The sequence below is a fragment of the Prosopis cineraria genome, unplaced genomic scaffold (genome assembly GCF_029017545.1).
Source record: "Prosopis cineraria cultivar Desert tree isolate PC_DT_omini unplaced genomic scaffold, ASM2901754v1 PC13, whole genome shotgun sequence".
In the NCBI taxonomy this organism is placed as follows: Eukaryota; Viridiplantae; Streptophyta; class Magnoliopsida; order Fabales; family Fabaceae; genus Prosopis; species Prosopis cineraria.
In genome coordinates, this window is record NW_026555344.1 from 28,298,764 (window position 1) to 28,312,075 (window position 13,312).

A 13,312-nucleotide genomic window follows, 5' to 3' on the forward strand; every position below is an offset into this window, starting at 1 on the left:
GAGTGCAACTAGGTTAGGTTCCTTAAATTGGCTAAGGAATCACTTAAGGGAGAAATTATAAATGTTATACTACCTTAGAATGTTGAAGTAGTCAATACTCAAGGAAGGTAGAAAAGGGTAGGAGGCATGATCTTGGTGGAACTTCACTACTAGGGACATGTGATCTTATGATATTCTATGGCTCATTGCCAGTACTCAGTGTTGCCATACCTATTTGTGGGCTCAGTTCACTAAAGGGGTTAATGGATTGAGTGTTCGACACCTCTCAGTAGGAAAGGGAATTTGACATGAGAAGTGTGAAGTTGAGTGCCTAGGCCAAGGTAGCTCTCACATGGAGAGTAAGTCGGGCTGAATTTGGGAGGGAGTTAGTTTTAACTTCTCAGAATCCACATCAAAGGAACACAAGTAGTCCAATGGATTAGATCATGCCTTAGATTATATTTTGCACCTATGGAGATATAAGTGGGTATGTAGTTTACCTGCGAGCTAAAGAGTATGAGGGGCATTCTATTAGTCAGGAAAGGCCATATCGACCTATGTCATGCATTCAAACATTTTAATTGGTTTAATTATATGTTATTTTGAATCTATTATTTATTTACTTGACTATAGCTTTCCTTATAATAAGGAATATAAATTTCTTTATTACTGAGACTGTGATTGTCTCACCCATTTCTTTACAATATTTATAGGTCCAAGCGAAGGATCCAGTAGTGGACAGGAAAAAAAACTGAGCTAGGTGTTTTTCTTGTAGATTGTAAAGATTTGCAACCCTTTCCTTTGGGCATGTGAATTGTAATGTATTTAGGTTAGGGTGCCAGTAGGATGTGAATATATGTATGTATGTATGTATGTATGTATGTATGTATGTATGCAATTATGTATGGATTGTATGCCTATGTATGAATTTTTATCTGCTTGTAGACTTATGACCAAGAAACTTGGTTATGGCATGTGATTTTGATCGATTAATTTGATAGAGTAAGAGCGAATTGTGTTATGGACAAACATACACCTTAGACAGAGAGAGTAGGTGTATGGGCCCCAAGGGGACCTCTGAGTCAAGTGAAAATATTTAGCATGTGTATTCATATGTGTATATGGTGTTTGGAATTATTTTTGGCTACTCTTGTGTAATTTGTAAATTTTGGGAGCTTCAGGTCCATTTTGGGAAATGATACTCGAGTAGCCAAATTTTCATATATGTATCATTTGATTATTCTATCAGGTACTCCTAGTCCTATTTGACATGTCCAAAGTATTCCCATAAGTTTGTGACCATTAGGATGAGATTTGGACAATTTTGAAAATAGTTTTTACTAAAAAGCTATACTTTTGCATCTAGATATCCAAATCTCAATCTGATTATTAGTTTTCTCTAAAATTTGGGTCACAAGTAAAATGATTTGTAATCTTAGTGTAGACTTTGAAATCATCTCAATCGAATATCAGATGGAGAAATGGTACACTCTAAAAGTTGATCTAGAGGTGCTATCATGATAACAAAATAAAGCTGTCATGATAGCAACAACAACTGATATTGTAATGTGCATAAATTTTAATACAACCATTAGATATTTTTAAAATTTGGTACACTAGTGTTACTCTTTGAAAGTGATGTATGGACTCTAGAATGACTCAGATCAGAGGTCAGATGGTGAAATGGTGCACTTCGAAAGTTGGTCCAGAGGTGCTGTCATGACAGCAAAAATGTTCAAACTCGTAACATGTCTAAATTTTAATATGACCGTTGGATCTTTATAAAATTTGGAAAACTATTAATACTCATTAAAATAACATGTGAGCTTTATAATTACTTCGATCAAAGCTAGACAGTGAAATAGTGCCTCCTGAAAGTTTGCTAGGGAGGGCTGTCATAACAGCAATAGTTGCCTCTGTTTGCCCAATTTGGTTCCATATACTATATATTAATACTTTAGATTTTCCTTAGTTTTAGGATCAACTCCTTAACCATACTTAGTTTATTTGGTTGTAATGTGTCTTTGTTAACACTCAGGACAAGTGTTACAAAAACCATCCCTAAGACAAAGAATTCCTATAAGCCTACTGTTCTTATTACTCTAACTAATGACTTCACACCCTCATCAACTCAAGAGGAAAATAAAAAAAAAATTAAGGTTGAGGTTGAGATTAAAGAAGAGTTTGAGGATATAAAGGCTTACAAGAATATTAAGTAAGGGTAGCATACATATTTAGTCTTGAGGGAATTGGGGCTAAGATAAAAATTGAAGATCTATTTTTGCCAACTTAATTTACTAAAAATTTTGAGGTCGGGGCATCTTGTATGAATACTAATAAGGGAAAAGAAAGAGAAGAATAGAAAGTTCCTATGGTTATTGATTTGGATTCTCTAGAGGAATCTCTTGACCAAACACCCCCATGAATACTTGTAACCATTCCACCTAGACTATGATAGTCTATCATCTACCTCTCACCACTCAAATCCCTCCTATCCTTAAGATTTCTTATAGTTGTCCCTGATAGGTGGATATTTTATGTAGATTTATATATTATTTCTTCTCTTATAGTGACTAATTAATGCATGAAAAATGAGACAAAATAGCATGAAAATTGACTTAAATTGTGAAGCCTATAGTCAGAAACAAGTACCAACTCCTAAAAGGGGTGTCCACTCATGAACACAGTCACAACAGAAGGTCTCCCAGCTTATGGATGTAACTCATCGTGGTGGTCCCAACATGTCTTGAACATGACCGGCCATAGAGGTGTAAATCTTCTATAGCTGTAGACATCCCTACATCTCAACATTCGACCACACATGAAGGAACATGTGGATAGTGTCCTTCATTAATTGACACGCGTGGACATAAATGAACTTGCCTTGACCGCACATGGACATAGTATCCAAAAATAGAAATTAAAATTTTATTATATTTTAAATCAAATATCAACTTATTAGATAAGACATGATCTGGACAGATTCTAAGCCCAAGGAGGACAAATTAATTATAAATAAAACCCCAAAAAGCCTCTTAAAGAATCTAATCTCATATCTAAAGGCTAGAAGGCATATTAAGGACTCCAGATGAGTTCTTGGAAACTAGAAGATTTTTCTCTTTTCTTCTTCTTTAAATTCTTTTTATGTTTTTTTAGTCTGGGATTGTAGTTTTAACTTTATAAGTTTTTACTAAAATTTGAGTCAGGGTAGGGAGTAGCCTGGCTGGAATGGATTTTGTTCGTTATTTGCTTTTGTTTCTTTTCCCATTGAACATGGATTTTTGTCTAAGAATTTTTATTTTATTTATATTTATCTCTCTCATTTTCATTATTGATTATTTATGTGGCTAGTATTTAATATGTTTATGGGCTATTCAAAGAACTATGAGATGAATAGTTCGCCTAGGCCTAGAGAGATAGACATAGATAACTAAGTTAGAGATAATTTAAGAATATGTGGTGTCTAATATTGTAGCTCACTTGTTTATTTAAGGTCTCATCAATACAATTAGTGAGAGTTAGTTCAACCTATATAGATACACCCTAATATATTGAGAGATAATTAGGATACATTAGATATGATTATCACAAAAAAATAAAGGGAAGAAAATTAACTAAATTATAGTTTTCCATCCTAATAGGTGAATCTTGATCCTAGTGCTTTTTTAATTGGTTGGTTTATTGCCTTTACCATTTTTCTTATTTATTTGCGTTATTTAATTAATTATTAAATCCTTTTCAAAACTCTTATTTGTTTTCTTTAAATAACAAAAATCACTATATCTTCCTCTAGGTTCAACTTGAAATACTCCAAATTTATTAGTAAATATATCCCATGCACTTGCTGGAGTGATCAGTCCCCTCTACCAACATTCCTCCTATTTATGATTATGAGATCAAAGGAAGATTAAGAGCCATTTAACAAGAATTTAGAAAAATCCCCTATTTTTCATAAAGCTAAAGTGGGAAAAATGAGAGACGTAAAGATAAATGTATTGCCTAGTTGTTTTCAAAAAAAATTTGTCACTTTATTGCATGTTTTTCTACTATGGTTTTGTCATTTTCATTGATAAATGTACTAACACCTATATAATCTTCTTGATTATTGTTATGTTTATTTCCTTCACTAAAAAAAAATGACTTTTACCAATGACATAAAAAGTTGCCACTAAAGATATTTTCCTCTGTCAACATATTTTATGATTAATCCTACTAGTATATCTCTCACCTTTTGGTATAGGATCTTCTTTATCTTATCTAAAACTTTCATACATATATTGGCATGTCCTGACTTTTACCGATATGTCATTGAATATTTCACCTCTATTTTTCATTTCAAAAATAGAGCATCTTGAATCTCCTATAAGTTTTATTCTTTCCAACTTCAAAGTGTTGCGTTCACTTCCTCATCATCCTAGAATATTGTTAAGTATAACCACAGGTGAAATTAATCTCTTACTTCATTCTTTGATTTATTCTTTCTACTCGTATGTCTTCGCTCTACTGGTATCCTTCCTTTTTACCTTTTTATTAGAGTATTTAATGCATATAGCTGTTACTTTCCTTAAGGCGCCAACAACATGTAAACCCACCAAAAATGCATTGTTCCATTGCCTTAAAAGATGAAAGAGTTATGAGAAACTGAGTTGAAGTAATCAACAGCAGATATATGAGTTTAACGGATAAATCTCTAGAATCGACTATAAATTAGACTTATTTATGAAGAAGAAGATGATGAAGTAAATTAGCCAACTGCTTGCATTCATTCTCTAACTACCTTCCACTAGCAGATTTTCTTTTCTCTGTACTTTCATTGATTGTATATCTATTCTTAGAGAGAGAGAGTTTTAAACAGCAATAGTTCATTATTGAACTTGCTCTGTTCATCTTTCTCTTACTCACTTGAAACGGAGGAACTTAAGCTCGAGAAGCTTAAGGGGAGCTGATATTACATTTATAAGGAGTAAAGTTATAAGCTCAAGGAGGAGTTTGAATTGTACTATGGCAACTAAGAGCCCAGTTTAATCTTGGTAGGGATAGTGAAAAAATCTCAAGTTTATCTTGGAGATTGGACGTAGGCTCAAGTGGTTAGAGTTGAACCAAGATAAACTCTCTGTGCAAAGCTTCTCTTCTCTTTACTTAGCCTTGTCTGGTGATATTATTCCTTACATCATTTAATTCTTGCATTATCTACTTTAAATTATATTTAGCCCAATTCACCCCCTCTTAGACGAACTTTACAATTAGTATCAAAGCAAAGTTTCTCAAAGTTGATTTGACAATCAAAGTTAAAGATCCTATTAATAGCTAATTTTGCAAATGATAATCTTGGTGAAGGATTGTCAACCACCAGATCACTTGCGTTTAAAGGAGAAGACTATCCCTTCTAGAAAAGCTGTATGATGATGCATCTGGAAGCAGTTGATATAGAAATATTGGACATCGTTACCAAAGGTCCATATATTCCCATGACTATTAGAGATGATTGACTCTCATGAGAGAAAAGAGCATAGATGAATGGAGTAATAAAGATAAGCGGCTTGTCAATCTCAACACTAAAGCAAAACTTACAATTGCTTGCACCTTCAATCATGCCGAGTATTATCGGGTCACTCATTATGCAACTGTAAAAGAAATATGGGATTCTCTGAGGAAAGTACACAAGGGAACAAACGGAGTTAAGGAGAATAGGAAGAGTAGTCTCATACATGAATATAAAACTTTCAAAATGAAGGATAGAGAAACGATTAAAGAAATGAAGATAAGGTTTGCTCACATTATAAATCATTTGTTGAACCTAGAAAAGACTTACACTCAGGTAGAGCAAGTAAGAAAAATTTTAAAGAGTCTTACAATAGAGTGGTAACCAAAGATCACAGCCATTACTGAAGCTCAGGGTGTCTCAATATGTTCTATAGCTGCACTCTTCAAAAGTTTAGAAGAACATGAATCTACTCTTCTACAATACATGGAGGATATGAACAAAAAGAAAAAGGAGGTTTCTCTAAAAGCTGCCAAAGAAGAAGTAGAATCAAACGAGGAGTCATATGAGAATGAAAAATTTTCCATGATGGTGAGGCGATTCAAAAAATTTTACAAAGGGAAGGAAAATTTTAGAAAGGAGTCTTCCAATAAAAATAGTAAAGATTTAAAGGAACCTCTCACTTACTATAGATGCAAGAAACTTAAGCACATCAAGTGGGACTATCCTTAGTGGCATAAGAAGCAAGAGAAAGAAAAGAAGAAGGAGAAACTCGATAAAAAGAAGGCCTTTACAGCTTTGGGAGACAACTCATTAGAAGATGAAGAAGAAAAGGAGATTTCCAACTTATGTTTTGTAATAGAGGAATAAGATTATAATCTAATTGAATCACAATCAGAAGAGGTAAATTTTGATATGCTCTAAGCTGAATATAATAATTTGTTTTATTTGTTTCAAGAACAATTTAAACAACTTTCACGTTCTAAAAAGAAAATTTTATAATTAGAGGACAAATTAAAGACCTCTTATGACAAGGAGAGTATATAAAAAGAAAAACTTGATTCATGTGCTAATTGCATTGCATTAACTAATTAAAATAATAGCCTAAAAAGGAATTTAGCTAAGTTCACTCAGGGTGCCAAGATGCAAAACATTCTGATTGGCTCCTAAAGGTGCATCTCTGATCGATCAGGCATTGGGTATAATCCCACAACTAATACATCTCAGAAGAAGCTAAAGAAGGCTGCAAAATTCTATCATAGTTATTATAAGCCCTCGTGCATTCCTCCAGTCCTTTCATTACTTGTGCTTACTGTAACAAAAAGTGTCACCATGTCAAATTGTGTCTTCATAAGAAGAATGACTTAAGTTGCTCTATGAAATAGGTTCCCAAAGGTACCAATATACCCAGGAAACCAATTAATAAGAAAGGACTCATGAAGAAGTGGGTACCTAAAGTGAAATAATCTTCCCTTACAAGTTTGCCTCAGTCTCAAAAAGAAATAAAAAGAAGTAGTACATAGACAATGGGTGCTCAAGGCATATGAGTGGCGATACTAATCAATTTGTAGAATTGATTGAGAAAGAAAGAGGTCATGTTACCTTTAAAGGAAATAAAAAAGGACACATTGCTGGGATTGGAAAGATTGGAAGAGGAAAGGAAGTAAGTGTAGAAGATGTTCTAAATATCAAAGGACTCTTTCACAACCTCACAACCTCATTAGTGTCAGCCAGTATTGTGACAAAGGAAATAAAGTCATATTTGATTCTGAATTTTGCACTGTTTAAAGGAAATGATGAGAAAATAAAGTCATTATTACTTGATACTCGAGATGACTAGGAATGTGAAATAAAAAAAAAGAAGGAAGATGAAAAGAAAAAAATGATGAGAAAATCAAAAAGGAAAAAAAAGAAAAGAAAGAATTTGAATAAAAGGATTGATATTTGGGCTAGAAGTTACATATTTTTTTCTTTGCTTTTCACATCTATTCCACATACATTTTTATCCATTTTTCACTTTGTATCCATATAGTGAAGTCTTAGAAACATTTGAATGTTATTGCATATTTACATTGTGGCCAAGACTTAATTCCTTGAGCTAAACCCTAGCTTTCACATGTAAATCAAAGAGCATTCATTTCACAATCACATTACATCCCATTAAAGTCTATTTGATTCTTGAGAACATTTGCATGTTAGTAGTGGAGAGGTAGAGGGATTACAAACTTATAGTAAGGCATTTTTGCTAAAGATTTTGAGTAAAATTATTAAACCCTAAACACTTGAGTGTTTAAGTGCATACACTATCTTTGTATGGATTACAAGCTTATAGTAGGGCATTTTTGCTAAAGATTTTGAGTGAAAATGTTAAACCCTAAATATTTGAGTGCTTAAGTGCATACACTATCTTTGTGAGGCTTTCTATATGAAATTGCATCTTTTTAATGGTTTGCTTGTGGTTGATGAGGTATTCCAACTAGAGCAACAACATATCTTATTTTGTAAAAACTTTCCTTGACTTTTAACTTGATTACCCTTGACAAGTTGTTTTATTTTACTTTGTTCTTGTTTTGGTATTTTAAGGGAGTTTGTTTTTGGTTTTAACTTTTGCCAGTAGTGCAAAAGGCAAGTATAGGGGAATTGATAAGTCACATTTACTACACACTTTTCCTTGAGATTATTAACCAAAAATCATGTTATTTTTCCAAAATTACATACTTATTGCATTGATTATGAAAAATCACTTAAGTATAAGATTTTATGCATTAAGGGCATTTTGGTCATAAAAATAGACTTTTGAGAAAATGTTTGAGAAAATTTGTCAAGATGCTTTTTTTAGTCTAGAAGATCAATAGTCTAATTAGATTTCTCAAACTCATTTTAGATTAAGAGTAATTAATTTCACAAGTTGATAATTTTGGAAAGTCAAAGTTTCGGTTTAACTTATTTTCTTACACTTAGCCTAGGTCATTTTTGTGCATGTGTGGGCTTACAAGTTTTAGGCTATTTGACAAGCCCTAAAGCCTCGTTTATGATATCATAATTAGTTTTTATTATTTAATTGCATTATGACACATATTTGGAAATTAATTTTAATTGAAAATGCAATTATTATCTCTATGCTTTGAACTTTGATCTTGTATGTCACATTTATTTGTGTAAGTTTGTATCCCTTGGATTTGGCACATGAGTACTATTGATTGGAATACTTGATGAGTCAAGAGCCAAAACATTTGAGTTTTGGGGTGAAAGTACAAGCCTTGTATGGTCTTGCACACATTGAACCACACTTTAATTCCACTTATTGTCTCTCTTAATTTTCCATTGTCTTTAGCTTTATTTAATTCAATTTTCAGACCATTTTCATCTAAATTTTCATCCATTTTACCATGCTAAAGAATAAGATTACTTTAGGACATTTTTCACCCATTACTAAACATTAGAGTTGGGCTCTTTCACCCTAGACTTAAATCAAATTATTCTAATTGCATTTTGAGCATTCATTCCACCTCCATTTAGCATTTTTCCAACCTCTACCCTTCTCCATTCTCTCTCTATTATTCTTCATCTCCCTCTTACCTTCTCTCCTCTATATCTCATGATCCAACCATCAAAATCTTAATCCGACTCCACCATTCTTTTTCTTCCACCTCACTCTTCAAACCCTAAGCTTTATTTTCTTTAAGGTCTTCATGAGTATGATTCAGCCATGGTGAAAGGATTTTGATCAAGTGGGTTCCAAGATGACTAGAGACTAAATCTAAAAGGAGTGATAGGAGGGAAGGATGCTAGAGGAGTCCTAAGTATCTCAAGGAAAGATAAAGGTCATGATCACTCTTTATTAAACCTAGGTTGATGTAATATTATTCTTAAAATTAAGAGCATTATTATATCTTATTTTTATTAACCAAAATTGGTATTTAACTTAATGGTTTATTGTTTTTTCACTTGATTCTTCTTTCTATAGTTGCTGGAAATTTTCTCCAATATATTGTAATTCATATAAATATATGTTTTATGTGTGTACCATAGGCTAGGCTGCACTTAAGGGAAACTAAGGGAGATTTTGATCACTTTGCACCTAGCTAAGGAATTGATTAGGGACTTGTACAAAATCATGCAAGGACTTGGTTAATTGAATTGGTTAGGAAGGCACTCTTATACAAAATTATGTAAGTGGTTTAATTTGGATCAAGAGAGTGGAAATTAATCTAAGCCTAATTAAAATTAATAAACAAGGATTCTAGCATCCCATAACTCCTAGGACTCCACTTTAGAAAGGTTTAAACAATCCCATGTCCATTTCACTAGTTAATTAGATTTTTTATTAAATCTGTCCACTTAGTTTAATTAGCTAAAATTAATCAATATTTGGTTTGTTTAGTCTACTAGTTAGCCTTAATTAACCTTAGTTAGCCTCCTTAGTGAAGAATGACCTAAGTTGCCACTAGTACTAATATTAGTATTAACTTAGCTATTTTGGGGTGTAAGCGACATACGCTCTCATGTGGCATGTGGTGGTGATGTGGTGTGATGTGGCACAAGTTATTAGGTGATGTGGCATGACACGGTGCACACATGATAGGGTGATATGGTATGTGCCGTGGCATAAGGAGGTGCACACGTGGCAGGTGATATGGCACAAGTGGTCAGTTGATGTGGCACGAGGATGTGTTAAAGTGGCATAAGATGGCTCTTTTATTTTTTAAAAAAAATGACTTTTGCCGGTGACAAAAAGTCATCGCTAAAGGTTTTTAGTGGCGACTTTTTACTACCAAAAGGTTGCCATCAAAAGTCTAGTTGTTAATAGTTTTTTATAGTGACTTTAAGGTAAACTTTTAGCAGCAAAAAACAATTGTCGCCACTAAAGAGATGCTTTTGGCAACGACAAACAAACTATTAGTGACCAAACTTTTGGTGGCAATCCTTTTCATCGTTAAAAACCTTTAGCAGTGACTTTTGGATTTTTGGTGGTGACTTTTTATCACCGTTAAAAGTCATTTTTTTTGTAGTGCTTGCTCTGATCTCTTTAGTATTCATGTTTTAAATTTTTACTCTAAATTACTTGTTGAGTTATTTATATATTAAGAAAGAGAAAATTATGTTTTGAGAGTACTAATATCAATCTTAGGTTTTGCCATCATCAAAAAGTGGGAAAATGTTGTATATAGTTTGTTATGATGAATACAAAACTTGAGAAAATGTTTTGTTAGTTTTGGGGATATTAATATTATGACAAAACCATCTAAAGAAATCAAAGAAGCAAGAATGAGAGAAGAAATAGATTTACTAGGTTTGATCTTAGTTCAAATGTTAAAAACCATTATAGAGATCTTGCATTTGCATTCAATGGTGAAAACCTTTTTGAACAAGTCATAGGCTCACATATATATTAATTTTAACTTATAAAGCATTTCAATGTTTGAGCCTAATTTTCACGAGCTCTAGTTAGAACATATGTGTTCTAGATGAAATGCCTAAGATTGGTTTTTGTGTGTTGAATTCTTCCACAAGTTCTAGTTTGCATGCTCACATAGAGAGTTCTAGAATAGCCTTAGGTTTTACCATACTCAAACACATGAACTACAATATGATGCATATGAATTTTAGAGCTACATAATGAAGGTTGACTATCTAATTTCAACACGCAAGTTTCAAAGTTGAAACACTTGAAAAATAGATTGGCAAAGAAGACCATGATTATGGACTTCCCATATACACAAGTTCTAGTCAGTGGTGGATGCACATATAGTTGTGTGTTCAATATCAACCACACGAGTTTCTATCTAATGACACTCAAGTTTTGCATAGTGAGAGACTTGAACACCTAAACCAAACATGATTTGTTCTAAGTGTTGTATTCAATTCTTTTCTTACCCATTTTGGAAAGTTTTGAGTCTTGCCCACGCTAGTTCTAGCCTAAGTCCATGCGTGATTCTGAGTTATGGAAAAGCTGGTGCTTGTACCTAACTCAAACACACATGGGTTCCAAAAGGCATGCAGTCAATAATTACCATGAGCCTAATAGGAGCCTTTATATTAGTCTCATGCAAGCAAGTTTTAACTCATGCATGCATGTAGTAGAGTTCTAACAAGCATTTAATGAATTTTGTGAATATAGTTCCTTTTCACAATAGCTTCATATAGCATGCTATGTGACGGCTTTAAAAAGCTAGTTGAAGTCTCTAATGGTCATAACTATATCCAACACTATATATAGAACCTTATTTAACTAGCTCTAAAAAGCTAGTTGAAGTCTCTAAAAAGCTAGTTGGGTGTCAGCTTATTTAACAGATACATACCTTTGCCATATGTATTTTTGGTCTCACACACACCCAAAGTCAATTCTAAAGGCCCCTTTTCATCTTCAACTTCACCGTGCTCACTATAAAGTTGGTACTTGATTCTAACCTATAAATGAAGAATAGGTACGTTTATATATTTCGATTAAAATTGAAAATAAAGAATTAATATTATGCACAGCTTCATTCTGCAAAGAAACTTCACACCATGTCCTTTTGAAATACTTCAAATTAATGTACACAAAGATAAGACATATTAAATGTCAAAAATATTTTACAGATTCATTCTTCATATGGTAATTCGTGACACATTTTAACAAATAACATTTGTTATATTCAATTATCGTGCAAAAAGTATGAAATACTTTTAAGAAAATGATGGAATACCATGCTGCTTGCAAGGCCAATATAAATAAATAATTTGAAATAACTTCACAATCATTTGCTGATGGTTCAAACAAAGTGAATTTTTATGTTATAATATTTGTTTTTATTTTGTTAGTAACACAACAAAAATTTAATATTGTATTTGTTAGTGTTTATCATGTATTTAACTTGTATACAAAACTTCAGAAGCTAGTTTATCAATTGTGGATAACAATATTTACCAATATAAGAGAAAGCAAAATAATACAAAAGAATATTACCTTATCTCCCTTGTCAGCTTCCCATGCGCCTAAGCCGTATATAATTTCTGAGATATCAACTATTGATTCCCTAGTTTCTGATTCAGTAAGTGAACGAAGAATTAATTATACGTTATATTCCTCTTTAAGTTGTATGATTCAGTAGTGAGGAGAGAGTTTTGAATCTTCAATGTCGAAATGTGTGATGTGTGTAGAAGTGAACTATGCCAGCCTCAAACATTAAGATTTTTTCCACGCATGTCATGCACGAAATATATAATATTAATAGAATATACATTACACATGAAAATGAATTTTAAAAACGTGGAAAAGAGACATAATTATTTTTTAAAAAATAAACTATATATGTTGTATGAAAAATAGGGAAGTAAATTATAGGAATCTATAAATATTCCACTTCATGGACATAGAAATTCAAGAGGCAATTCATCATCTATTTTTTTAATTAAGTTTTCTCAGCCAATACTTAACACTTTCTTCAACTTGGTTTCATAGATTGTGCTCTCTGAAGTGTTTTTATATATTGGATATCAATCAATATTAGCAAAATTCATGTAAGGGAGGGAGAAGGGGTCTCTATTTTTTTTTAATCATCTTTCCCTCAACTTTCACAATTACAACATCCCAAATTTTCTTAAAGCCCGGATTTGAATTATAAAAAAATTATTGATTCATTAAATTAAGGATATTTTGGTAATTAGAAAATTGATTCCTATAATTTAAAAAAAAGGGTCAGTTTTTTTTAAAGCAAAGAAATGAAATAGAACAAGAGAATGAGAGAGTTTGAGTGATCATCCAATTTTAGTTCTTCCCTTGCTCTTCTCTATCGAACTGCACCTTGGGTTCTCACCGTAGGCAAGTTTCCAATCCTCTCCCTCGTTGTTCATCTATTTCAGTCTAGT

General features: G+C 32.6%; 1 protein-coding gene across 6 annotated transcripts in view; it reads right to left on the reverse strand.

The window, feature by feature from the left end:
* LOC129290598 (uncharacterized) overlaps positions 1-13,312 on the reverse strand; it is a 40,662-nt gene that overhangs the window by 15,565 nt on the left and 11,785 nt on the right. For 3 of the 6 annotated variants that reach the window (XM_054927410.1, XM_054927409.1, XM_054927413.1), the window contains 2 exons: positions 12,411-12,487; positions 11,764-11,872 (listed from right to left, as the gene is read on the reverse strand). The exons of 2 other annotated variants lie outside the window; for them this stretch is intronic. In XM_054927410.1, coding sequence (XP_054783385.1) covers positions 11,764-11,872; positions 12,411-12,487 — 186 coding nt within the window. The remainder of the gene's footprint in view (positions 1-11,763; positions 11,873-12,410; positions 12,488-13,312) is intronic. One more of the 6 variants, XM_054927414.1, reaches the window with a different exon arrangement.